General features: G+C 46.7%; 1 protein-coding gene across 4 annotated transcripts in view; it reads left to right on the top strand.

Annotated features, from left to right (window-relative positions):
- rasgrf2a (Ras protein-specific guanine nucleotide-releasing factor 2a) overlaps nt 1–27993 on the top strand; it is a 69113-nt gene extending 41120 nt beyond the window's left edge. Inside the window, exons 11-29 of one of the 4 annotated variants that reach the window (XM_061733993.1) lie at nt 855–921; nt 1089–1225; nt 1307–1389; nt 4754–5002; nt 5083–5175; nt 5246–5760; nt 8421–8546; nt 8633–8722; nt 10902–11008; nt 16016–16128; nt 16400–16460; nt 16546–16575; nt 16739–16842; nt 19977–20061; nt 20919–21116; nt 21199–21278; nt 21365–21482; nt 23722–23790; nt 23892–27993. In XM_061733993.1, the coding sequence (XP_061589977.1) occupies nt 855–921; nt 1089–1225; nt 1307–1389; nt 4754–5002; nt 5083–5175; nt 5246–5760; nt 8421–8546; nt 8633–8722; nt 10902–11008; nt 16016–16128; nt 16400–16460; nt 16546–16575; nt 16739–16842; nt 19977–20061; nt 20919–21116; nt 21199–21278; nt 21365–21482; nt 23722–23790; nt 23892–23987 (2421 nt within the window). In that variant the 3' untranslated portion in view covers nt 23988–27993. The remainder of the gene's footprint in view (nt 1–854; nt 922–1088; nt 1226–1306; nt 1390–4753; nt 5003–5082; nt 5176–5245; nt 5761–8420; nt 8547–8632; nt 8723–10901; nt 11009–16015; nt 16129–16399; nt 16461–16545; nt 16576–16738; nt 16843–19976; nt 20062–20918; nt 21117–21198; nt 21279–21364; nt 21483–23721; nt 23791–23891) is intronic. The other 3 variants (XM_061733995.1, XM_061733994.1, XM_061733996.1) reach the window with 3 other exon arrangements.

A 27993-nucleotide genomic window follows, 5' to 3' on the forward strand; every position in this document is an offset into this window, starting at 1 on the left:
GGGGAAGTAGAGGGACTTATACCACCACCTAGTGGGGCTAAGCGGTACAACAAGACTTGACAGCCCATCTTCACTAACACTGTTTGTCAGTTTGACAGCTGTTAGCCAGGACGCTAATTCTACTCACCTCCAGGATCTCTGGGCAACAGGCTACAAACCAGCGCCAATTCAACGCAGTGGGCCCAATTCGTTGGGCCCGTGTCTCTCCCTCTCTTAACCCCCCTAGGCTGCACTTGTAAATAAGAATTTTTTTCTTAAATTGCTTGCCTGGTTAAATAAAGGTTAAAAAAAAACAAAGTTTTTCCAGGAGGGATGTGTTTAAAATGGTCTCAGCAGATATTTTTTTTAACATACTTCCATTAATGTTGTTATTGTTTTAAGCATTTTAAAGTGAAATGACTACAAGTGGGACCTTTAAGGTTTTTGATATAATTGACGAGACCAGGTGGCTGCATACACAGCTCGTGAGGAAGACCTTGGGAATGGAGGGTGCGGAGGCCCCAGTGATCATTTTAGCCGTTATCTCTCAGGGTCGTGGGGTCTTGCGTTCCTGAGCACAGCAGCTACCAGACCCACTGAAGAAGAGCGCCTGGTGGTTCTGACTTTCTCCACATCAGAACCACCGATGAGCATTGGGTGGGGATTGGCAGACCTTCCTCCCCAAACCAACAAACTTCCTTTGTTTTTTCCATATTTAAGGGGGACTTGTTGTTTTGGACCCGAGACCAAAGGCCAGTCCATCTCTGACTGACTACCAACGATGTGGACCAAACTTCTCAATCCGCTTTTAACATTTTAAAGTGATCAAAAGTAACAAAAATAATGGTGTTTTCTTTGCTTCTGTCCATCAACAGCAGGGAGGAGCATTGTCTCTCATTGAGTGTACTCTGATCGAGGAGCTGGACGCCAGCGATGAGGACTGTGAGTATCTCTAAACAGTTTTACTTTTTACTACCCCCTTTCTAAAATTAAATAAAACCATGACCACAAGGTCAGCTGTTTATGGTCTTCACCCAATGCTCCATGTTCCTTGAGGTTCTCGGTTTTTATCTGAACCGCGTGAGGCGTTGTCCGTGTTTTGTTTGCAGACAACGCCGCCGGTCAGGGCTTCAGCCACCTGGAGTTTAAGATCGTGGTGGAGCCTACAGACGGTCAGAGCTTCTCTGTTGTCCTCTTGGCTCCTTCGCGCCAGGAGAAGGCAGCCTGGACCAGCGACATCAGCCAGGTAAGATCTCGTCGTGACCCCGTAGCGCATGGACCCAGAACCGGTTTTCACGCCTCTCCTCTCCATGTCTTCCCGTACCAGTGCATCGATAACATCCGCTGTAACGGCCTGATGACCAGCGTGTTTGACGAGAACTCCAAAGTATCTGTGCCGCATATGATCAAGTAAGTGGGCCAAGAATCAAATACAAGCTGTAAAAGTAGATATTGCACATATGTGGCAGGAGATTTGGTTACAGAGGCTTCTGAGAGTTAAGAAAAACATTATGAAACAGAAAAAAAGCAAAGGAAAGCTTTGTTGGAAAGGGGGATTACTCTACTCACTTTTTGTAAAAGTTACAAAAATTTCCTGGGGTATTAATGAAATATCTGTCACATGTACTGGCCAAAATGGCTCCATTACATAAAGTCATGTGTTAATGATAGTAACCCCTCTCATCCTGTGTCTATCGTGTAAAAATGTCACCTGATTGCAGTGAGTCTTAGTATTATGCAAAAGCTTTCCCACTTTGCGATTCTTAAAGGGGACATATTATGGCATCTAATCCCTATTTTAAACAGGCCTTGAATGTCTTAAAAACAAGCTTTTGATTGTTTTTGCTAAATAAATTAGAAATTCAGCCTCTGAACCATGTCTTTATCATCTCATTCTCTAACCCCATTATCTATGTGGGATTTTGATTGGGCGGGGAGGCTATGATAATGAGGCACTGTGCTGATTGGCTGCCTGAATGACGCGATACGAAAAAATGGCGGAAGCTCCGGCCGGCGGAGTTACACCGTGTCATAACTGCATGCGATGCGAGCGAGCGTCAGCGACAAAATCATTTCCATTGCTTTATTTTCTATTGGACTGTCCTAACTGGCCGCAGTGACGCGCCGCGGTGCGCCGTTTTGAGCTGAACATTTGTCGGACGTCCTGCTTCTATTTTCTTCCTGGCGCTCGCGTTGAAAGCCGGTTGAAAGCGCTGTAGGAAACTATCACGGATGAGGAACGGCTGATCCAGTTAGTTGAAATGAGAAGTTATCTCTATGATACCTCCTCATTTCATTACAAAAACCTCAATAAAGTGGCAGCTGCTGGAGGGAGATGGACAGAGAGCGTCCGATCTCACACAGTGCGATGCGATACTCGGACGCTCGCATGCAGTTACATGGTTTTATAGTTGTGGGCGTGGTTTGCATTTTGGTTACGTAATGAAAATCAGCAGAATCTGAATGGCTCATAGAAGCCACATCCGACTGGATGGCTCATCCGGACGGCTGTACAGACACTGCAGAATTTGGTTGCTTTCCTCCTTCTCTGAGTTGGCAGGCTGAGGGGAGACCACATTATATATGTTAAAGCAAGAGAAATCGTGCTTTTCATAATAGGTCCCCTTTAAGGTAACAAAAAATAAATAAAAATAAAAATCATGTGGGCAATCCTTAGTACCCCGGAGTGGGGGGTAGGATTTAAGGGCTGCAGCCGGTGCTGCTGATCCAGTTGCTGCCCTTGATGACTAGATCATCAGCAGGTGGGCAGACCTCTATTAAAGCTTCTCTCAGTTTGCTGGTCTAAAGCATTCAGGTGTGTGCTAATATAACACCAGGGGGGAAAGACATCAGTAATAATCCTAGAGAAGCAAAATTCTACAGTAAGGACGACTGTAAGTAAGTCAATAAGTACTCACTCACTCACTCACCAAAGGGAAATCAGAGATAGACCAAGGTGGATGTAGCAGGGCGAGTGCTACGGGGCCCGACCGACAGGATAGAGAGGACACGGAGCTTAGTGCAGAACCCTTTTTATTATAATCACCCACACGCCCAGGACACAGTGCACAAGCACCTCACACCAGCAGCACCTCACGATCAGCAGCTCCAGCTTCAGCCTTATAAGGCAGGCAGGGTGGAGAGCGCGCCACTCAGGCGGATGGGACACAGGTGCGCGTGTCCCATCAACCTCTCCACCCTGCCACACACCCCCAACGCCAACCTCGCGCCGGGGTCCGTCCGGCCGAGCCTACTCCCCCCCCCCGCCCCCTCGGAGCGGGAGAGGAAGCCCGGAACCCCCCGGGCCTTCCTGATCGGGAGGCCACCCTTGGCGCCGGGCTGACCAGCGGAACGGTCGGGGGGGTCGTCCCCGGCGTCAGCCCGACCGCCGTGGAAGCCACTCTCGGGGCCGGGCCCATGGTGGCCTCGGGCCACACGGTGCGTCCAGGACCACCTCCTCCTCCGTGACACGGCCCCGCGCCAGCTGCTGGTCCGCCTCCAGGACCGCTTCCTTCACGGCGCAGCCCCGTTCTGGAGCTGGTGCGTCCAGGACCGCCTCCTCCGTCACGCAGCCCTGCGCGGGCTGCTGGTCCGCCTCCAGGACCGCCTCCTCCTTGACGCCCTGCTCTGGCCGCTGGTCCGGCCCCGTCTCCGCGGGACCCGCTGTAGCTGAAGCGGAGGCGCAGCCGCCTCCCCAGCCAACTCCGCCTCCGTCTCCGCCTCCGACTCCGTCCCAGGAGCCGTCACCTGGCGGCCTGCAGCCACTGCCTCACGGCCGGTTGGCTACAGCGGCGCCAGCGCTGCCGCGGCGAACCTCAGACGGGGTGCAGGGATGGGTCGCTCCGCGGGTCCCGCCGTCTCGGGAGCCGTCGCTTGGCGGCCCGCAGCTTCTGCCTCCCGGCCTCCCAGCTGCGGCGCCGCCAGCTCCTCCCGCGCTGCTGCAGCGACCCTCCGGCGTGGCGCAGGGATAGGTCGCTCCGCTGGCATCAAAGCCGCCAGCACAGCGACCCTGGTCCCGACGCAGGGCGGCCAGGTCCGCCATGGCCTGGGCGAGTGCGTCCAGGGCCCGCTCCATGCCTCTCCTCCCATCGGGCCCCACGTTGGGCGCCAGTGTAGCAGAGCGAGTGCTACGGGGGCCCGACCAACAGGATGGAGAGACACGGAGTTTCGTGCAGAACCCTTTTTATTGCAGTTACACACCCAGGACACAGTGCACAAGCACCTCACGCCAGCAGCAACTCCTCCGAACCCCTCGCTGCTGTCCAGCTCTGCCTTATAAAGGCAGGCAGGGTGGAGAGCTGCAGCCACTCAGGCGGATGGGACACAGGTGCGCGTGTCCCATCAACCTCTCCACCCTGCCACAGTGGAGTTTTTTGTTGTGTCTTAAAACTGGGTCATGTGAGAGGAAACTATCCCAAACACAGCAGCAGATCCACATCAGAATGATGTAAATTACACTGATTGAAAACTGTGGTGGGAGCTTGACTACGGACCCCAATCCCTCCACATCCACGCAAGAGGCTGATCGAGTCAAATAGGACAAAATAACGTCAGGTTATTCCTACTGAGGGCGGAGCTACCATCGCGGGCTTGATATTGTCCATATGACTTTTTTTTTTTTTTTACTTCATTTTTTTAGAAATAGATTGTAACACAATGGAAAAGGTTTTGTCGTTCATCTGAGGTTGATTTCACAGAAATAGTACTGTAAAAGCTTTTCTTTCTAGACTTCTCTGCCACAAACATTGGTTAAAGGCGGTCATTTTCTCCAAAGGTCTGACACCCGTCTTCACAAAGACGATGTGGACATTTGCTTCAGCAAGACACTCAACTCCTGCAAGGTCCCACAGATCCGATATGCCAGCGTGGAACGGCTGCTGGAGCGCTTGACGGACCTGCGCTTCCTCTCCATCGACTTCCTCAACACCTTCCTCCACACCTACCGGATCTTCACCACCGCCGCGGTGGTCATCGACAAGCTGGCGGACATCTACAGGAAGCCCTTCACCTCCATCCCCGTCAGGTATGTGGCCGTCTGAGACCTGGCTGCAGACCTTGCCATCCGCCCCGTCCTCATCCCATCGTTCATTCCATCACCCCCAGGGTCGAGCAGCACTCATGTGACCGCCTGTCCATCATGTCGCTCTGCCCTGACTACAGTCTGAAGATCACCCAGCTTGCTCTGGACCAGTCCAAGTAAATCCTGGTGATTCATTGGTGGCAACTGTCAGCCGATCTGCAGATAAACTCCACACTTTCCTTTCAGGTCTCTGGAGCTCTTCTTCGCCACCACCAACCAGGGCTCCTGGGGAACCGACCCCTTGAACACCAAATCCCCGAGGCTCTGCCGGAAGTTTTCCTCCCCTCCTCCACTCTCCATCCCCTCTCGCACCTCCTCCCCCGTACACTGCCGCAAGCTCTCTCTCAGCTCCCCAATCAGCATCAAAGTAGGGACCCTGGATCTGTCTGCCACGCCCTCCTCCTCCGCCGCCAACTCCCCCACTTCCAGCCTCAGTCCCTCCATCTGCTCGTCACCTACCGCCTCATCCAGGCCACCCTCGGGCTTTTCGTACCCTCCGCCCACCGCCACACGCTCCCCCAGCCTCCCTCAAGGGGCCTCCGGAGTATCCTCGCCACCTCCCACCTCCACCAAAGCCCCAATGGACCTGACCCGTGGCCCCAGCTCTCCGGAGCTGAGTCCATCTGCGGGGGAGGACGTGAGCGGAGAGCTGCCTCGCCTCGACGCCATCTGTGGGAAGCTGAGGCGTAGCATCCGCAGGGGTGAGGATCTGGAGCCTGAAAGCAAATGATTCACACATGTGGGCACACGCTTGTTCGATTAATCGATTTTAAATCGTAATCGTGATTATGTAATTAGAACGATGTTAAAACGTGAAAATCGTAAAATCGATTTTTCACTTTTTTTTTTTTTTTTTTTTTTTTTATACTTTGTCTGCACACATATTAATGATTGATGGAAATACCTCTCAATACCTGCGACAAGTGCCCCATCGGAGAGGCTCTTTAGTGTAGGAGGGGGCGTTGTAACATGCCACCGGGCATCCCTCAAGCCAGATGCGGTAGACCGGCTCGTGTTCCTTGCAAAAAACTTGCAAATGTGAATAGCAAATGTAATGACTGACATTACACACCTCTACCTCCTTCATGGGTTGCATTATTATTTAGCATGCAAAGACCCAGTTTAGTTTAATTAGAAAAAGTCTTGTTTTATTTAATTGCAAGTGCTGATTTGCTGATTTTTTTTTCAGAGATAAAACTTTATATTTTATTATATTTTTTAAAACTTTTTTTCAACTTATTTTACAGAGTTTTGCACTTTATTCATTCATTTTTGGTTTAATAAGAGCAAAGTTTGCACTTAAAGCACAATGGGGCAAATGTTCAATAAAAAAACAGCATATTTGAAATCATTTCTTTGCCTTTTGTCAATTCACAAAATAATCGTAATCGAAAATCGGATTTTGAGAGAAAAAAATCGAGATTTTATTTTTGGGCAAAATCGAACAGCCCTACTTCAAATACCGGCAAGCATTTACAGCAGCAGCTCTAGAAACTGCTTTAACCCCTTCTTTTGAGATTTCTGCTCCAAAAGTAAATACCTGATTAAAAACGAGTATTTCTCAGCAACTACAAGGTTCATTTGGATAAATGTGATACATCCAGCCGTTCCTGAGATATGTCCTCCTATGAACACCCACAGCTCCGCAGCTGTTCCACATACGGAAGAGGTCAGCTGGTACAAACAAACACAAAACAGTTATATTTCAAAACAAATCATGCATTTAGTGCCACATACATAAAGTACAACCCGTTTAAATTAGCTGGGTTGTTTTAGAGCAGGTATCTCAACAGAGTGAGCATGATAACTGGGTCACCATCTGGATGCAGCGCCGGCACACCGGCGCAGAAAATCTGACTGCAAGTAGATGAGGAGAGAGGATACAAAGAGATAAAGTGAGTCTCTTTATTGGCGTAAGTGTCCTCCAAAGAGGAAAATAACAGTTAATGGCACAAAGGAAGAGTCTTCCAACTGGAACCAAAATAGCAGCTTTTGACCCAGAACTTCAGATGAAGGCGAAGAACACGCCGTCTGGCTGGCACTTGTTTTAAAGGACGTTCTCTTAATCTTAAATTACTTTTTACCTTACTTTTGAACCAAAAAGGCTTAAAATGTTGTTTTACACTTTGAAGCAAAGGCTGAATTTCTATGTAGATTTCACAGCAATTGGTGTTAAAGGAGCATGAGGCAGGATTTATGAAAAAAATGTGTATACGTTTTAAGTTTTCTAGTAATAATGTCAGATGAAGCGTTCCAAACCAAAAAGAATGAGCCCTCTAGTGTATCTCTCCTTTGCCTTGAACAGGCTGTGTGCTGCAAAATGTGCTGCAATTCTGGGCCCGAATTTCCCGCGCTGTCCTGCGAATGTGACGTCAAATGACGCTGCATGCCCGTTCTCCCGTGCCGGCTTCGCTGTTGGCTGCAGTACCCCCGACAGTCGTCGTGGCGCTAATGAGTCTCATTTCTTATTCTTGCCTCATGCTCCTTTAAGGAAAAATAATCTGCTGACTCATCATGCGGTCAGAGGAGTATGCAAATGACTCCTTCTCAAATTTCAGTGAGGGATCAGGCCGCCAGAGCTGTCCAATCAGACCAGAGTTCATGCACTTACACATCCTTGACTCCCCTTTATCTGTTGTTTTTTTTAAACCAAATTAGGTAAAATTTTAAAAAGCAATACATTTGTGCATAAGTAAGGACGTGGTCTTTTGATTGGCAGCCAGAACAGTCAATCACTTAAAGTCCTAAGAGATCATAGTCATGTGTTAACGTGGTTGCCAGCAGGTCTGGACGAAACCGAGGACCAGGCTTAGCCAAGCAGCAGGCAGTCTGTGTTAATCTTGCGTCAGCTAAACGCAGTAGCCGTTTCTGATGTCGGCACCAAAACGACACTTGTGACAGGCGGTCCCAGGTAAAGAACCCTCCAGGAGGAAAACTGCTGGTATGCACGGTAAACGACAACAGCTGTAATATAATCCTAATAAGTGTTCAATCATTCTGATTGTTTGCAGCTCTTCCATAAAAACACGGCGCAGCCACACACGTTTGTGTGTGTCTGAACCAGCGGCATAATATCACAGATTTTCTGTCTGACAAACAGTCGAAGGTCAGATGTCAAGTCCTTACTGAGATGATCTTTTCACTTGTCATCTCTGACTTTCCAGCACATATTTAAGCTGTTTCTTTAGCAGCTGTAGATCTGCATCCTTGTCCGATAAAGAAGTCACAAAAAGCCTTGCAAACCAAAGTGAGCTGAGTGAAACTTCAACATCTTAGTTCCTGTAGCTTTGTGGGCTTGAAAACTTGTTTTCTGCCTTTTAATATCACTCACTTATGATCTGTGATGTTTCTTCTCCAACAGCTGTTCTGGAGTCTGTGTCGCTGGACAAGTTTATGCCTGAATCTCCATCCATCAGCGAGCCGGGCGACTTGTCTCCCTGCCGTTCGCCGTCAACGCCGAGACACCTCCGCTACCGACAGTCAGGAGGTACAGCGTGGACAGACGCTCACAAACACACAGGTTGTACTGTAAAGACCGAGCCCGTGGACTTTAACTCCTCTGGTTGATTGCAGTCACATCAGGGGAGAACTCTCGCTGCGCCATGTCGCCTGCTTCGGCGTTCGCCATTGCTACGGCAGCCGCCGGACACAGCAGCTCGCAGGGTGAGCATACAGTATCTGGACCTTCATAAAGGTCCATGCTTACATGGTCGAAGGGGGAAGCTCTGGGTTTGTTGTCATTTAAACTGCTGCTGCTGCTGACAGAGGACAGAACAGTGATTAAAGAAGAGGAAGACTGAACAAAAAAAATCAAATCAGCATATTAAGGAGACACTTTTATCCAAAGTGACTTATAACAGAGTCACAGGCCACAGTAATGTAGCAGATACAAAGTAGATGCCGTTAAATCAGCAGTCATAAGTGGAGCTAAGATGACACGATATGTGTATATGGCAAAGAGAAGGGGCCCAAACACTGACCCTTGGGGCACCCCTGTAGAGAGCTTTCAGGCTGGAAATGCTTTTCAGAGGAACAGTTGCTAAGACTCATTTTTCACAGCTGGTGTAGTTTTCCAGCATCCATTTGTGGTACTTTTGAATTAAGCCTCATTTATCCATGGACGCTCTGCGGTAAAGACCATTTAATGAGAAAGGAAAGGACTATATGGAGTTAAAGTTACAAACTGAGGGCCGCTCGGTGGCGCAGTGGGTTAAGCAGCGGCTCATATACTGAGGCTACAGTCCTCCTGCAGCGGTCGCAGGTTCGAATCCCGGCCTGCGCACCTTTGCTGCATGTCATCCCCGATCTCTCTCTCTACCCCTTTCATATCTGCAGCTTGAATAAAGGGCCACTAGAGCCCAAAAAAATCTTTAAAAAAATTTTTTAAAAAAATTACAAACTGAAAATAATCCTAAAACAGCATTTCCTTAAACCCCGATGAAAATGTCCAGTCTTCAGTTGTTTCAGAGGATGAAAATGGACTTTTCTGTGGCTCTCGTTAGCTGTTAGAGGTTGGCATCCTGTCTATTAACGTTTAGTCACCAGTTACATCACACCATCCACAAGAAAAATACTTCAATGAGTTGGTTCAGGATGTTAAAATTAGTGCTGTCAAGCGATTAAAAAAAAAATAATTAAAAAAGAGATTAATTAATCAAGATCTGTAATTAATTAATCAAATTAATCTCTTTTTTAATCTCTGCTAAAAATTGCTGAGAAAAGCCTTTAAATTCATTACATTATTGTGGCAGATCAAAACCTTGATACCTTTTGCACTAGTCCCACCTTAGCTCGGTTCTACCCGCCACGGCCCCGTCTTGCGCTTTTGCACTAGGGGCTGAGGCGGGTAGAGCCGCTCCAAGCCGATACTTTTTCTGTAACCATTCTGGCGAGGTTCTAACCGGGCTGAGCCGGGACTATTTCTGACGTCACCACCCTCCGTGCCACTGATTGGTCGGGGGGCGGGGCCGTCATCAAACTACAGGCCCCTGATTGGTCGGGGGGCGGGGCAAGCAGACGTTTGAATCAGGAAGCAGGAGTCAGCGCGAGGGGACTCGCGGAGACTTTATTATAAAGCGCAAAACGTCTGTTTGGTGATCCAACTCTGAGGTGCAGATGTTCATAAACCTGGTGGCTGACGAGAGAATTAAAAAAGGGATGTAGACGGGCTGTTTTACTCTCAGCCACTCGCGGCTCCAGCTGATTTCTCATCAGCGCCGACATGAACGAAGCGGTTGCGCAATCGAGTACGTCACAGCAGCTTCACCCCAACCCGCCCACTTCTCACCTGGCTGTGGAAAAACAAACGGGGACAAAACGGGTAGAGGCGTGACGGGACGAGTCGGGCCGAGTAAGTACTAATGCAAAAGGGCCATAAATTCCCCATTCACTGGACTGGCAACTTTCACATGCTCCTCCATTTTCTCCTTCTCCACTACTCACCGATCCTCCCCAGGCCTGTCCAGCTACAATGGGAGTCTACCAGCGTATGTTAGACAAGCCCAAACACAGTGACAGCCAATCAATGTCCACTTCAGGGTGGGACTGACCATTGTTTTCCACCCCTATAACTCAAGCACAAACACAAATTTCATAATAAAGGCAACTCCAAACAGACAAAAGTAAGGTTAGAGATTTAAAAGTACGCCTGTAATTAATGAATCGCTATTAACGCACTAATTTGACACCCCTAGTTAAAATCAATCACATAAAACTGCATTTTAACTCTTTTTTTCAGACACCACTGCTGGGTACTAGCTGGGTCTGGAGGAAAGCTTTCAACAACAGATAACATGTTCAGTGTTTTCTGGCTTAACTTGAACTTCTGTTTCCCTTCTTACAGGGTTCAATAACTCGGAGAAAGTGTACGACAAAGAATTCATCATCCGTAGAGCTGCCACCAACAGAGTCCTGAATGTGCTACGACACTGGGTTTCCAAACATTCCCAGGTGAGTCGTCTTCTGTAGACACGCCCTGCTGAAGGTCCCGTCCTCCCTTCAGGTCCGTTGTCCGGTCACGTGTCAGTCTTTGTGCACATTTCCTGCCAGTGTCTCTGAGTTCACGCTCGTTGCTTAACAGAGTTAATTCATGTGGAGGTAAAGACTGGTGGAGGAGGTAAAGACTGGTGGAGGAGGTAAAGACTGATGAAGGAGCTAAAGACTGGTGCAGGAGGTAATAACTGATGGAAGAGGTAAAGACTGGTGGAGGAGCTAAAGACTGGTGCAGGAGGTAATAACTGATGGAAGAGGTAAAGACTGGTGGAGGAGCTAAAGACTGGTGCAGGAGGTAATAACTGATGGAAGAGGTAAAGACTGGTAGAGGAAGCAAAGGCTGATGGAGGAGGTAAAGACTGGTGGAGGAGGATGTTGACAGCGATAATCTTAAATTAGCTTTTAATTCTCTTCTAGAATCAATGGCCATTTCACAATAAATAAACCGACGCAATGTTTTAATCATACCCTCGATCTCGTCCTCACCTACGGTTTAGAACATGATAATCTATTAGTGTCACCTGTAAACTCCCTCCTATCTGACCACTATTTAATAACATTTAAATTAAATATTGTTGATGTTTCATTTCATTTATTTATTTATTTAGCACACTTTTTTTTTTTTAAACAGTGCATTGAGGGAATGAAGCCCTAAGGGCTTGTACAGAGTTCCACTCCCATCTACAACTGTGATGAAGTAACAAAGATAATGTACAACAAATTGAAAAAAATTATAAATATAAACGTAAAAGAGAACATGGATACAAGGTCTGGATTACATTAAAGGTAAAGACATTGAATGTTAAGACAGAATAAGATTTTTTTTAAAGACTTTCTGAAGGAGGTAAAAGATAATGTTGACTTCAGCGACACATTCAAGTTTTGAGTTTTGGATCTCTAAATGTAATATTAAATTGATGACCAGATATTCGACAGAAGGGTAATTGAAGAATGAAGAACGTTTAGGGGGGCAAAAAGGCCCTCATTTCGTCGAAAGAAATAAAGAAGGAAAAAAAGTCCCACAGATACAATAGAGCCTTCGCACTGTAAGTGCTCGGGCCCTAATAATACATCCTCACACCTATATACACTGATATAAATATACCCATTATAAATTAATATATCAGTCTCAACAATATACAAAAAAGAAACTGGTTGATGCTTGGACATTGCTTCGGATCCACAGTCAGTCTCTTCCATAGCCTTACTCCATTATTTGTTATGCAGAATCTTTTCATTGTAGTTCGATATTGCTGAATCTTGAAATTTAATGTTTCCCTTAAATCATACCCTCCCTCTCTTTCATGAAACAGTTTTTGTAAGTGATTTGGTATTAATTGTTTCTGGCTTTGTATAAAAATTGTGCTGTTTGGAATTCTACCATATCATAAAGTTTTGTTATTTTAGACTCTACAAATAATGGATTGGTGTGTTCAAGATAACTGACCTTGTGAATTATTCTGATGGCTCTTTTTTGCAGTATGAATAGTGGCTATAGTGAACTTTTGTATGTATTGCCCCACAATTGATCAACCACTTGAGGGCATCATCCTAGGTGCATAGTGGAAAAGGTATATAGTACTGAAAAATCATCATGTGAAAGAGTATGTGACATATCATTAAACTGATCTTGAGAGAAGTATTGACAAGATTGTATCACATTATTTGAGTTTCAAAGATTTATATCAGGGTTGAAAAAATAATCATAGATACCACTATTGTCAGTATTTAACTCAAATGGATTGAAGGATAAAGAATCTATTTCATGGGGGACAGACACCCCAACATAACTTGACGACATTATCAGATGTGCAATTTGTCACATGATTATGATGAGAAAAAAACCACAGACAATCAAAAGCATCCAGATTAGGCTTCAGAGTCATTGATAGAAGATTGAGTCTGTCCTGGAAAGAGCCCTCCATTGATATGACAACCTACTACAACAACAGCCACCTGAAACCCAACCCGCCAAAAACCCAACTACGCATTTTCCATCTTAAAAATTGAGATGCAGGAAAAGAACTGAGCGTCTCATGGGATGGCCACAAACTCTCAAACCACCCCCACTCCGTATACCCCTGTGTCCCCCTCAGCAGGACACTCTCTTTCAAAACCCATCTTCAGAACACCAAAGCCTAGGTCAACACTTGCAACAATATCCTGCGCAAACTGGTAATCTCAAAGTGGGACACTGATCCATCAACCATCCATGCAACAGCCCTAGCCCTGTGCTTCTCCACAGCCGAATATAGGTGTTTAAACTGGAACCAAACTGGTTGACACAGCCCTCAACTAAACCTGCTGCATCATCACAGGATGCCTAAAGACCACGGCAGTCCTGTGACTCTATGCCTTAGCTTTCACCCCGACTGAAATCCAGAGCCAGTTTCCTACAGACAGTCCCACCTTCTCCAGACAACCAAAGCAACAGCAAGGACCAACATCTGGAAAGATGAATGGAACCAGCTCAACACACGAGCCCATGACTGGGTGGAGAGAGGAATCACCCTGACTGAATGCCTCGCCAGGGGGAACGACCTCCCATGGCCAACCTGGTAGACCCTCAACAGACTACGAGTGGAACAGGGGAGATGCAAAGCATTTATGAAAGCATGGAGGTACCAGACAGAAATCACATGCAGGTGTGGAGCAGTACAGACAATTTCCCCCCTGCTGGACTGTTACGATGCCCCCCAGGACCTGGCGGAACCCACCCCAACAGCTGTGATCTTTGCCAGATACTGGCAGAAAGACATCTGAGATTGCAACGGACTCGAAAAGAAGACAAATATATTTGTGAAGTTTTCAAGAAGGAGTATGCCCCCCTCCAACCCCACCTGAAAGAGCCCGTTGTTGTCGGCTTTCATCGCGTCTCCCCTCCCTGCGATTTGCTCTCCGTGTCCTTTATTCCACCCGGCAAGCGTGTGAAAAAGGTCACCCTCCTCCCCAGGGAGACCCACAGGATGATCATTTTCATTTAAGATTACATAAGGTGCTATTTTTGGACCAGGATGTCTTGCTGAGAGACGCAGTTCTGGTTGATGAGGGCGAGACACCTTAATTTCATTATTATTATTTCAAGATTAACGTAAGTTATGCATCTAGTTGCAAGTAGATGCACATATACACACACATACAGAATCCCTTGTAAATACATTTATATAATTTAAATTAATTTATTTTAACTGAATGTACACAAAATAAATAAATCTATCTATACCCAGAATTAAACAAAGAAAATAAATCCTAAGATATTTGATTAGAGCTGCTGAGCATCTGAAAGCAGTGCCCCAGTCAGCTACAAGTCTGGATACATGCAATCAAATAAACGTCAGGTGATGCTCATGAAGATTCTCCCCACAAACATCCGACGAAACAAACACATTCATCTTCTATTGGACCCCAAAGCTTCTTTAAAGTTTACAGTTTCTTCACAGAAAATGTAATCATCTTTTAAAGTGCAGTTTTGTAGAATAGTTTGGTGTCCATCGTGATTTAATACGGGTCCATCAATGTCCTCAACATGGAGCCCAGTTTACATGTCAGATGGCCTCAGATACAAACGTTGGGTGGGAGTGAGACCGGAGTCAGAACGTCCTGTCAGGGGTTCATCTCGCCTGGGACGCTGTGGGTGTTGAGGGCGTGTTTACTTCCAACACCCACACCCTGGGTGGGGTTGGAGAAAGGGCCTTTCTGTGTGTTCTGCATGTTCTCCCCGTGTTCCCTTGGGTAGCTAATGTGAGCTACCCCTCGCAAAAACATGCAGCAGTCCTGGGCTATACATGCCCCCTCTGGCCAGCCGGGGCAGGGAGGATCTGGCCAGAATAACGTGATCCTTCCACGCCCAGGCCGGGAATTGAACCTGCAACCGCTGCAGGAGGACTGTATCCTCAGCACATGGGCCACTTGCTTTAAAGGTATTATCCATGATTTTGGAGAGCTAGCAAGATTTGAAAGTGGCACCTCCTCTAAGCCCCGCCCCCTCCTCCCCCTCCCGTCAGCGCTCCGTCCAAAGCCACGCCCCCACAAACTTTGGGGAACGCGCATTTGCAGGAGTCAAGTATTCCAGGACATTTTGGACAGCACATTTTCAACAAAACTACCCCATGTCTCATTCACCTGTAAGCGAGGCCGGTTTTTTTTAAATGTGCATCCTGCCCACCGGCGTCTCCATCCCGGCGAGAGTGGAGAGTGAAGAGCAGAGAGCGGAGAGCGGCTGGCGGGGCGCTGCAGGCTCTAGAGCCACGGCTACGCCGTAGCCCATACTGCTTAGCTGTGGCAACAGAGCCTGCACGGCACCGCAGCGCTCCGCCAGCCGCACCGGCGCTCTCCGCTCTCGCCGGGATGGAGACGCCTCCATCCCCACGCTGCTGCTGCTGCTGCTGGGCGGAGAGTCCTGCAGCAGCAGCCTGGGCCGACGCTCTGCTCCCCGCTCTCACACACAGCGGGACCGAGCCGCTCTGGAAATAACTACATAATAACTACATAATAACTACATACTTGGGGTCCGTGGCAGAGGGGAGGGAGGGGGGTTACACTGGGACACTGTGAACCCAGCAGGACCCGTGGGAAGTGGACACGTCGGGCTGGAAGCGAGTGCGCGCATGGGATAGGGGCGGGGGGGTCGTGGGCGGCATGAAGGCATCTGATTGGTTCTTTCTCCCCCTGCCAAGCCTCTGGTCCTGGACCAATCCGTTTCACTCGGACCGAATGAAACGGATTGGTTAGAGTTTTTACAGGATTAAAGCTGGGAGGGGGAGGAGGGGGCGGGGCTTAGAGGAGGTGTCACTTTCAAATCTTGGTAGCTCTCCAAAATCATGGATAATACCTTTAACCACTGTGCCACCCAGCGGCCTATGGCACAATTAAAAAAAATACAGAATATCTTTATCCGAGCACATCATTCAGATATAAGGTCCCACGTGCACCCAGGTCTCTCATCGTCCGTGTATTCCCAACCAGGACTTTGACATGAACAGCGAGCTGAAGACAGGGGTGATGAGTCTCCTGGAGGAGGTGCTCCGGGATCCAGACCTGTTGCCACACGAGAAGAAAGCTACATCCAACATTTTAAGGTACACAGCATCCACTCAGAAACATCAGTGGGCTTCTGCTGGAGTCTTTATACCACCAGAGATATTAACTGATGTGGGCTGAGGTTGTGTTGAGGCTACTAAAAGCTCCTGTCTTGCCACAAGCTAAAATTACTAGCCTTGTTTCATCAGGGCAGAATGACAGAAAAATAAATGTGGCCAGGACCATGACTGTTGGCACGACCATAGGCAGGACTGTGACTGTTGGCAGGATCGTGACCACGCAGCAGTAACGCTCTCTTCTGCTCCCCAGTGCCCTTTCTCAAGAAGAACTCGACGACTGTCAGCTGAGGATCGAAGACATCCTGCAGATGGTCAGTATCTTTACTGAACAGACTCATGAAAGCCCGAGACTTAAAAACAGTCTTTGAGATGATTTATCTTCTGGTTGTGGTTCAGAGAAGCTGCCCCCTCTTAAACTTCATTGTGGTAAGAATAACGTAGTGCTCATAACGAAGAACCCCTTCCTGGTGAAGAAACAGCAGCTGTAGTTACTGTGGTGAACCCCCTCCATCAGCAGCTCTGTGTTTGAACGCATCTGTAGAGTTTCTGTTCCAGTGCTCTTGTACGGTACGATGACTTTGTTTTCCAGACGGAGAATCCTAAAGCGGAGTGTTTTGAGTCTCTTTCAGCCATGGAGCTGGCGGAACAGATAACGCTGCTGGATCACATCGTGTTCAGGAACATCCCATACGAGTGAGTACCTCATTCAGGGGATCTTTACCAAACGCTAGTGATGGGACAAACACTGGTGCGTCAGCACTGTGCCCAGCACACAACAGTGAAACCCTGTATTGGTGCGTCTATCACTTGTAGAAAACAAATCATGTGACTGATACAGGAACTGTGTCGTTTGGATGTTCCGCGCCAAATTGTGTTTATAAGCAAACCAACAGTATCAATACTGTTACAATTTTGGAAAAATAACCAGACAACATATCCACCCCTTTATCAACTCCCCCTTACATTTTTATGCTCACCACCTTCATCTGTGCCCTTTGCCTAAGGCAGGGGAGCTGGGGCCTCATGTACAAACGTCCGTAAGCCTCTTTCTACGCTCGCGGTCGGATGTTCAAAAAGTGACGTAAATGTGAAAAGTTGCGGTCCTTCACGCACACATCAAGTCTGGCGTACGCACATTTCTGAGGTTTTGTCCGTTGGCAACACTCACTGGCGATGCAGTGAATTCCAGAATATGAGGAAACGTGATATCAAAGATACTCTATACAGAAGATAGCGCATTACCGTTACTGCCAATGGTATGAAATGGTATACACTTCCTGTCTCCTAAGTGGGCGTGGCCGCCCCTCTCCCCACATCGTTTTGGAACATACAACACTAGATACAGGTGACACAGATACAGGAAACCGAACCGTAGTGGGCTGTCTCGTTTATTGAACGTTTCTGGTGATATCAACAATAAGTTCATTACCACACGTGAAGGAGAATTAACCACATGGTTTGAACATAAAACTAAAAGTTGGTGCAAAACGATGTAACCCACAAATCACGATTGCAACCTTAGTTCTGTTAGAGGAACCTGCTCATGCAGGATCGGGAGCGAGTCTTCAGGGACCACGTAGATCTGCTGGTCCAGGCCTAAGACTGGACCATCAGCTGGTTTAGGTATCAAGAGGATCCTTCTGGGTCTCTGTCGTGAACTGGACCAGCTGCTCCGGTTCAGACCAACATGATGCTTTCAGCTGGAGATGCTGACAAGTCGGAGATCTCTCAGTCGCCATGACGACCGTATGGGACGACTAATCGAGATAAAAGACAGAACCTAAAATATCCCATAACTGTGTCTGAACAGACAAACATTAAAACTCAATTTGCAGCAAAGAACGGGTTCTCTAAAGTTGTTTTTTAAGATAAAACTAATAAGTCACTGAAATATTGGTTGGTACGAACAGCCATACATGAATAAAGTTTTTATTGAAGGTTTAGGCAACTTTCAGAGTCTGATATTGAGTCGGCTGCAGGTGCTGCAGGACTCCAGGAAGTGTTTCTCCGGTTATGGAGGCCGGGACCAAGACTGGTCTCTCCTCCTGGTGATGGAGGCCGGGACCTAGACCTAGACAGCAACTTTGTTCTTTATTTCTCACATTTGCAGCTCGATATAATCACGTTGGAACAACTTGTCTTTATTATCTGCAGCGGAGGAATCAGATCGTGATGCTTCATGTTATAAATATGAGTTTATGTTGTTCAGATTGTTATACTTATGAGAGAGGTGATTGCGAACATCCACAATGCCAACTATAAGACTCAATACACGTGTACATTGGGCTTAATCCGTTAGTATATCATGTGTGACATTCACGATGGAATCCAAGCACTCTTTTACATGATCGCCTTGGAGCCAAGACACTTAAAAAACTTTTGTTCCTTAATAAAAATTCATAAATCAATCAAGTTTTAGTCTTTTATTTCATATGATTTAAAACTTAAGTTAACAAAATTCCATACGTACGTTAAAAATTTTAACTCTGAATTTTATTACAGACAAAATTGCTTTATTTTACATACATTTTATATCATTTTAGCATTTACACAAACAAGGTTTTAAGCAAATTTTAAACTCCTAACAACTTAACTCGGCAAACAAATTGAGCAAATTACATTATACAATAGTGAGATCATATTTTAAATATTTCACAGGCCAGTTTCAAGCGTGCAAGAGTTTCCACGGTCAGGGCCGCCGCAAGGGGTGTGTGCACCGTGCGACCGCACGGTGCCTCGCGCCCCAAGGGCCTCGCGCTATGGGCCGTTTTTTTTGTCATTTTTTTGTCATTTTTTCTTCTTTACCTTATAAATATCAACAGTCACGTTCCATTACAGACCTAAATGTGTACTAGTCTGTGCATATCAATAAATATATGTGCAATGATGTCTGTCTTGTTCAATACAACTGCGTCAGACCAAGCGCAGACACAAGGTGCTCTGATCCGGACAGGTGGAGTTGGAACAAACTGTCACACAATGTTGAGAGAACGAGACAGATTCAGGAAATTTCCATCAGGGAATGAAAAAAGAAAAAACTAAAGAAAATGGAAGAGTTTAATGCCTCTCTGAAAGGCTCGTTTGATAAATTTGTTACAAAAATCACCGATCCGACCGGGTCTCAAGCAGCCTCGGGGCCCCGCGTCGAGGCAAGAGATGACGATGAGGAAAGGGAAAGTATGCAATGCTTCATAATGAAACGTGTGTATGTGTTTGTATCCAGTATTTTGCTAATTGGAGAGTTAAAATTGCGCATATAGACATCCGATCCGACCCGAAAAACCCCAAAATTTCCCGGCCATTTCGCACAGGGCCTCGCAAATCTCCCAGACAGCTCTGTCCATGGTATTTTACTTTTGTTTACCTGCAATGATGGTAGGACTACTGCAGGGGTCACTATTGTGTGACCAACACAGTGTCAATACAGTGCCAATCCACTCCTTGAGGTATCATTGTCCCATCACTACCAAACGCCAACAAGTCTCGGTTCTGATTGGACCTTCTCTAAGAGGTGGATTTCTTTCCTCTGAGGACATTTCATGTTGAACTGGTGTTCAGACTCTGCAGTGCTCTGCAGCATCATCCAACTTCTGCTGAGCTTCAGTTGGTGGACAGACACCTTGACACCATCCTGGGGGAAGTTTTTATAGACTTAGGGAATGAATCCGTCCTGCCCCTGAGGGGCTCACAAACCCTTTCTCAGCCCTGCATCGGAGTAGTAACTGTGGCTGTGGAAGGAGGGAGTACATGTACAGTAGAGAGCAGCATTGGATGAAGCTGTGCGGAGCATGTGAGGACGTCTGACCGTCTGTGTTTCTGTCTTCCAGAGAATTCCTGGGGCAGGGCTGGATGAAGGTTGACAAAAGTGAGAGGACTCCGTACATCATGAAGACCAGCCAGCACTTTAACGATGTAAGACTCATCAGGGGTGCCATTTCTGAGCGTAGTAGGCTGTAGAGCAGGGGGACTCAATGATCCTGCTTTACACTGAAGGGTCAGTTCTAGGTCTGGTCCACACTTGCTGGAGTTTTTTGGTCGTGTATTTTGTCTGCACTGAAAGCTTGGACCTCCGAGCCCCGCATTTTAAAGAGGAATTGCTTTGAAAGCTGCAGTCTGGTTCTTGACCAGCAGAGGGCGACTCCTGGGAAAACACATCAACCGACCACAAGAACGTGACTACTTCTCACTTCATTTGTGACTTTATCAAACATTTACTTTCAGTTTATGCTATTTATTTATTTCTCTTGAAAAACAACAACAAAAAGCATTTTGTGTTTTATGTTGAGTGAAATAAAAACAGCAGGATACATTTATGTGAAAGTTAGTTCTCGCTTTGAAACCTGTTCTCTTTTTTTATGTGGAAAAAATAAAATAAAATAATCTGATCTCAGTGTCATAAAAATACAATCTTAGCAAACAATAGGAAAAAGAAACCCAAAGAGAGAATACATGTGGGTAATACTAAGTTCTCCCTCGCTGCTTCTGCAGGATTTGCAGTGTTGGGTGAACTCTACCCAACACTGCAAATCCTGAACCTGGTGGAGGATTTGTTTTTGTTTTCTGGCTTAATTCGTGTGAGATGAATGTAAATATGATTGGGTATATAAAAACACCTTTTTCTGCTCTGGAGCAGTGGCAGCGTTTGCTGATGGAAAACTGAGGAATCAGCAGTTTAAGCCGCAGTCTTGAGTCTTGAACCTTTTGAACATCCGGGTTTAGCCCACGAGCACGTTTACCAGATTATTAGCTGGGTTCATCTCCCTCCTCAGATGAGCAACTTGGTGGCGTCCCAGATCATCGCCCACACCGACGCGGGTTCCCGGGCCAGCTCCATAGAGAAGTGGCTGGCGGTGGCCGACATCTGCCGCTGCCTCAACAACTACAACGGGGTGCTGGAGATCACCTCGGCGCTGAACCGCACCGCCGTCTACCGGCTGAAGAAGACCTGGGCTAAAGTCTGCAGACAGGTCTGTTTCCCTCACCCTGAGCCCACTGGGACAACAGGCGGCCCTCTTCCAGGTAAAACCTTCTGTTTTTTTCTGCTTTCAGACAAAGGCGCTGATGGATCGGCTGCAGAAGATCGTGTCGTCAGAGGGCCGGTTCAAGAACCTCAGAGAGACCCTGAAAAAGTAACTGACTGTGTCAGAGAACGGGAGGGTTTGAACGCAGGGACGTGGTGGTGAGAGCCGGCTGACGTTTGTTTCTGTGTGGGCAGCTGCAACCCCCCCTGTGTCCCGTACCTGGGCATGTACCTGACCGACCTGGCCTTCATCGAGGAGGGGACACCCAACTTTACAGAGGAGGGCCTCGTCAACTTCTCCAAGATGAGGATGGTAGGAGAAACCTCTGATTGGAACCTCGTGCACTGTCATTATCTCGGCTGAGGGTTCAGGTTTAACCTTTTGATGACATAAGGAAGTCATGTGAGCTCGTTGCACCAGTGGTTAAACCTGCAACAGTGATCTCAGTTACTCTGTCCTCAGAAACGATGATACAGAACCCGAACCAGGTAAGTTCACTCGACTGACCACCAGGGGCTGGGCCGAGCTGAGGCTCCGCACTAAAACAGAAATAAACATATTTACAGTCTGGCATGAAAGACAGTTTCCATCTTTGTGGTTAGACTTAGCATCCACGACAACCGTACAGGTGAATGTTTACGTATCTGGGGCCTCATATAAAATGGACTGCGTAGGATTCATACTAAAAGTGCACGTACACCCAAAAGCCGAAAATGCCGGGCGCAAAAAAAAATCCGGATCAATAAAACGCAAGGTTCCCTTTATAAATCACAGTCCAGCTGGAAGATTGCTCAGCTGAATCCGCCTCATATCCCGCCCTCTACACGCCCACTTCATACCAAAAATTGTATGTTTTTGCATATGAATGAGCCTGCTGAGCATGCGCAGTGGCTTCCTGCGGCCTGTTTGGTTTCAGGATGAATGAGAGGTATCGAGCCACCGTGCCACTGAATTTCACTGAGATCTGAGATCGAGATGTTGTGGATGAGGTGGAGGACAGGAAAACTACATTATTTTGTGGTCACAGTAAAAGTAGAAAAATAAATAGTATAAAATACAGCGAGTGAATGGCAGCACGCCGTTGCTGCGCGGAACGCCGTGAGTGCCCCGGCGCAACAGTGGGGACATGCCCCCCGTCTTTTCAAAATCATGTTTTTGTCCCCCCCACTTTTTACAGTTTAAAAACCAACGGTAGGATCAGCCATTAATTGCCAATCATCGACACCCCCTGTGCGAAGACGATGCAAGTCTTGCGAGAACGGCGGCCCGGCAGACCCACTTCACCCCCCGCTCCCCCTCCTCCTCTCCCGTCTCCCCTCAGAGCTGCTCAGGGCTGATTTATGGTTCCGCGTCACCAACGCAGAGCCTACGGCGTAGGTGCGCATCACCGCGTACCCTACACCGTAGGCTCTGCGTCGTTTTAACGTGGAACCATAATTTAGGCTTACACCCGCACCTAAAGGTTTCATGCGCGCGTAAAACTCATTATATATAGGGGTGGGTTAAAAATATCGATATATCGATATTTTATCGATATACATGTGGAACGATTATCGATACATAAATCCAAGTATCGATTTAAATTTTTTATTTTTTTTTTTAATCCCGATTTTTTCCCCCCCCGCTTTATCACCCAGTGCTCCTTGCTAAGTCAGTCCTGGGAATTGCTCCCTCTACCAACCCCGGGAGGCCCTACACTGAGCTCAAGTCTCCTCCTTAACCTGAGGAGTGAGCATCTTCCGCTTCTTTCCACCAGTCAGGGTGAAGCTTCTCTGGCCGGACATAGCGATGGAAGGATCACGTTATTCCATTATTGTAATTAGAATATCGATATCGTATCGGAAATCGTATCGTCTTGGGACCTAGTGTATCGGAATCGTATCGTATCGGGAGGTCAGTGATGATACCCAGCTCTAATTATATATATAAAAAAAATCTGTGTCCCTTTAGGGAAGAAATGCTCTATGCTAAATGCTCTACGAAGCCCCTCATTTGTTCTGTCCTAAAGCGGTGAAGGAGGTTCCCGGCGTGTCCTGGCACCGCGGCTGCAGCAGCACCAGAGTCCTGACTGACGCTGTGTTTCACACACAGAGGAACACGATCAGCGCTATTTTATTATAAGTCTGATATATGCTGTGATATGTGATGACATTATTAAGAGTATGACATGAATCTGGCTTCATTTCACCACCTCACAGCCTGCATCGCCAGTTCCCCGTGTCTTAAGTAAATTCTTATGGGAGGGTCAGGGTTGCCGTAAAGATAAGCAGATTTTTCGGTTAGTTTTTTCTCTTTAGATCCCAGCCTTTGTAGAAGGCGGCTTCCGCATCTTTCAAGCCTTTTTTGTGCGCAAGCAAGCTTTATAGATGAGGCCCCTGATCAGAAGTGATTCATCTAAGCTGACTCTGCTCCCTTACACTTTAACACCTGTGGAAACACAAAGGTACTTTAATTCAGTTTCTGTGGAACACATGAGTAAATAGTGAACAGGTTTGAAGCTGGACAGCAGGTGGTACATCACCTGTCTTCATCTCTGCCTCTGCTGTCTCAGATCTGCCACATCATCCGGGAGATCCGCCAGTTCCAGCAAGCACCGTACAGGATAGAGCACCAGCCCAAGGTTCGTCCAGCCACATGCCTCTGAATCCACCATTTGTTATGTTTATTTTACCTGTGCAATATAGAATTATAATCCAACCAGTCCGTCTTCCTTCCTTCCAGGTGACTCAGTTCCTCCTGGACAAGTCTTTAGTGATGGATGAAGACACCCTCTATGAGCTGTCACTCAAGATCGAGCCACGTGTACCGCCGGGCTGATTTTATTCACAAAGAACACACATTAATGAAGCTCCAGATGTGCAAACGCTCCGTGGCACGCTGGTTTTCTTATGTGTAAAAGCTAATAGGTCATCTGGTCTTAAAGGGTCTCAGTATGACAAATACAACCTCAATGTACCGTTTCTTCACTGTGATAAAAAATTAGGGCAAAAAGAAAAAAAAGCTCTGTGGGTAATACTAAGTACCCCCATGAGTCCACAGCTGGAAGATCCACCTTTAGCAGCATTAAGTAGAAATTGTTTCCTGCATCACTTTGTCGGAATCTCGCATGGTTTTGGAGGAAACCACAGCAGCTCATCCGGGTTCAGGTCTGGACTTTGACCAGCTCGTTCCAGAACCTTGACTCTTTTATTTTCCATCATCCTGATGTGGATCTATTGCTGTGTTTGGGATCATCTCCTGTCACCTGACCCAGTTTCAGGTCAGATGTCCTCACATGGGTCTCTAGAAGACTCTGGTCTACAGATGAGATCATGGTCCACTCAGTGACTGGCAGGTGTCCTCATCCAGACCAGAATCCCTCCTCCACCGTGCTTGACAGTGTGTCTGAGTTGTTTCTGCTGGTTTCCCCCAAATATGGAAGACCAAACATGTCCACGTTAGTCTCATGTGTCCAGAGGATATTGTCCTAGAAGTCTCCTGGTTTGTTCAGATGCAGGTTTGTGGACCTTAAGCTTGAGTTATGGTTCTGCGTCAAAACGACGCCGTGCCTGCGGCGTGTGGTTTGCGTAGACGCAGACCACACGCCGTCACTGACGTGCACCTCCCGAAAATTGTAACTACGCGTCGAGGCGACGCAGACCACACGCAGACCGAGAGGGCTGTGATTGGTTCGCTTGGAAGCAACGCATTTCCGGTTTCGGTTCCGGTTTGAAGCAGTCGTGAACTTTCAGCGCTCTTTTCTTCGTGTATGTGTGATTTTTTTTGTTTGTGTTTTTTTTGTTTTTTTGCACAATAGTTGTCCTTATCTCTTTGATTCACTGTGACCGGAAAAAGTTGGGGGGTACTGCACCGCAGCGAAATGGAGTGACGGAGAAGTCCGAAGGGTTCACGACAGCGTCACGGCGACGGCGTGTGCTCTGCGTTGGTTTGACGCAGAACCATAATTCAGGCTTAAGTCCTGCTTCCATGTTGTTCTTAGACAGAAGAAGGTTTTTTTCTGGAAACTCTTCCAGACAAACCATCCTGTGTCGGTCTTCTTCTCGTTTCTTCTTCGTCTGTCGTGGACTTGAAAATCCAACTTCCTCTGGTAAATGTGCTGGAATGTCCACTGGGATGGTCGGTGACAGTCTTGAATGTTGAATGTTTTCTACTCGTGAATAATCATTCTCAATGTTGAAATCTCAACTCGAAATAGTCTGGAAATGGTTCTATAACCATTTCCAGACTGATATGCGGCAACAGTTGCTCCTTTAAGACCATTGCTGATGTCTTTTACTCTTTGCTTTGCATTAACACACACCTGAATCCTCCAAAACATGTCATCAGATCATCTGCGGTCATCTGAGGTCGGAACACGTGCTGGTGGTCAGCAGAACTGGCTGCGGCTTACCTTTTTAAATCCTATGAACTCAGTAAGGGGGTACTTGTCATTGCCCACATGATTGTTGTTGATGATAAAAGACTTGCAGGTTGTATTTGCACAGTATTGAGACCCGCTGTGGTTTATTGTGTGTTTGCACATGACAAAGCATATTCAGGAGAGGAGGTTTAACTTCTACACGTTATTGTACAGTTCAGCCAGTGCGCGTAGGAAACTCAGGGGAACATGTGCCTTGTAGTCTGCAGATCTGGATGAACATTTATTGACGAGACTGTCCTCTTTGTCCCACGGGTAGAAACCCTCTGAACGTGGCACCTGAACATTGCTGCTATCACTCTATAAATACGAACAATCTGGCTCTGTAGTCTTCACCTCGGTGACGTACCACTAATATTTATATCTGCCAACGTTAACAAATAAAATGAAAATGCAATACATTTCATAAATCCACCTTCCCCACGGTGGCCCTGATGGATCTGAGCTGAACCGGCCGGTCAACGACTGACAGATATAAATGTTGAACGGAGACACAAAACAGCAGTTTTGTAATAATTCATCTTTAGTGGCTCGTCTGCTTCTTTGTGGCATTGATGCTCACAGGAGATGTCAGCTTCCAGCTCAATCGTCTTTAATCACCTGATAAGATTAAAGGTTAATGGTGCAGTTTGTGTTTTATCACGTTTCAAGAAAACAAGTCTTGTTTTAAGTCACTCTATGTAGCAGTACCACCTCTGACCACATGGGGGCGGTGTGTCACCTCGACGTTCAAGTGTTAGCTGCATCACGGCCATCACCATTCTTGTCAACGAGGGCGGTCTCACCGGAGGCACCGGGGCCGGTTTAGAGGCAACGCCACAGTGACCGTCTGCTTGGCTCTGGTAAAGGTTGTGGCGTGTTTCATTTGGTGTTCTGCCTCTGCAGATCCACAAGAATGTGGTTGATTTAAAAAAAGAAAGGTTGCTGCAGCACTCCCACTGCTGCCGGGAACCTGGCACCGTTTACCTGGGTATGAATGCAGCTCACTTGGGTCGGTGTGACGCAGCAGAATCCCTCCACAGCAGCTGTCAGTCAACAGCCAGTCTGACGCATTGCGTTTGAGGTGTGTAAGCACCGCGACCGAAATTTGACCCAAGTACTGGGCGTGCTCTTATATTGGAGCCAAAAAGGCTCCCGTACACAGCTGAATTGTGTATTTTGGGTTGTGATGCAGCAAATAAACAAATATGTTTCGTTTGTCTAGAGTGATACAAACTGTACAATGTGGACAAAAATGGGTCAAGACGTAGCTGTTGTGGCACCATATTTTTCAGCTCTTTGCTTCGGGCTGGTCATCATGGAAACATGATGCTTGGACTCGAGAGATAGTGACCAATCACACCACTCGCCGTTGTCTCGTGGTTTCTTTAACCATTTGGGCTAAAATTAGAGGAAACAAATAATACGATGTCCTCCGGTGCGACCTGAGGACGCGCCAACATGTCAAAACGACCAGAGACGTGACACAGTGCACGTCTAGTGGGACACAGTGGTATTACAGAATGTGACGGACTGTCTCCACTCAGTAGCACAGTGTTATCAGTGACTCTACTGCCAATCTAAGAGAAGAGGTATCACTTTAACATATTCTCAAACATAAAACATGTTCATCCTGCTTGATAATCAAATCGTCTTTTCAGTTTTTAATACTCATTTTTTACACAAATGTTTCTGATCCACATTTTTTTTTAATTTAAGCCAGAAAAAGCTTCTTACATGCAGTCACACAATAAAGTGTTTCTTTGACATGCATCACATCGATCATCAGTTCCTGTCCATGTGATTATTTATCATAGATAAACCCCTGTCACTGTACTCGTAAACTAGTCACATATTTTGCACTATTGATTTTGAGTCTATTGAATGTCAATAGACTGTAAAGTTGTTTATCACATGAATATAGCATGATTGTCCTGGAAACCATCCTTGTAGAAGACTGTTACAGATTAGTTTTTGGGTATTTTTCCCCGCTCCTGATGTCAGGAAGCTTCTAACGTTAGTGTTATTTAGACTTGTGCTGTCTGACACTGCTGCCCACTCTCAGACTCAAGTTGTACGCCAATACTTTTCCATGCATTTCTATGTGTATTGTACAGATATTTACACTCACAAGGATTCAAAATAAAACTTGAAAAAGGACACTGTAATGTTGCAGATTACTGTCAAAATCAATGAAAGGAGATTATAGGACCATGAATGGCGTTGTAAGATGATTGTAACTTCTGGGTCTGTGGCACGTAGTCAGTGACGTCACCAGGGGGTGGCCAAGGGTGGCCACGGCCCCCCCTACAAATTTGCTGGCCTCCCCACTGGCCACCCCTACGGAAGAGTATTAGAGCCAGGCAGGAGAAAAATAAAAATAATATTTTAGAGGAGGAAGATTTTTTTTTTTCATTATGCACTTCG

Source organism: Cololabis saira, chromosome 11, assembly GCF_033807715.1.
Source record: "Cololabis saira isolate AMF1-May2022 chromosome 11, fColSai1.1, whole genome shotgun sequence".
NCBI classification, from domain to species: Eukaryota; Metazoa; Chordata; class Actinopteri; order Beloniformes; family Belonidae; genus Cololabis; species Cololabis saira.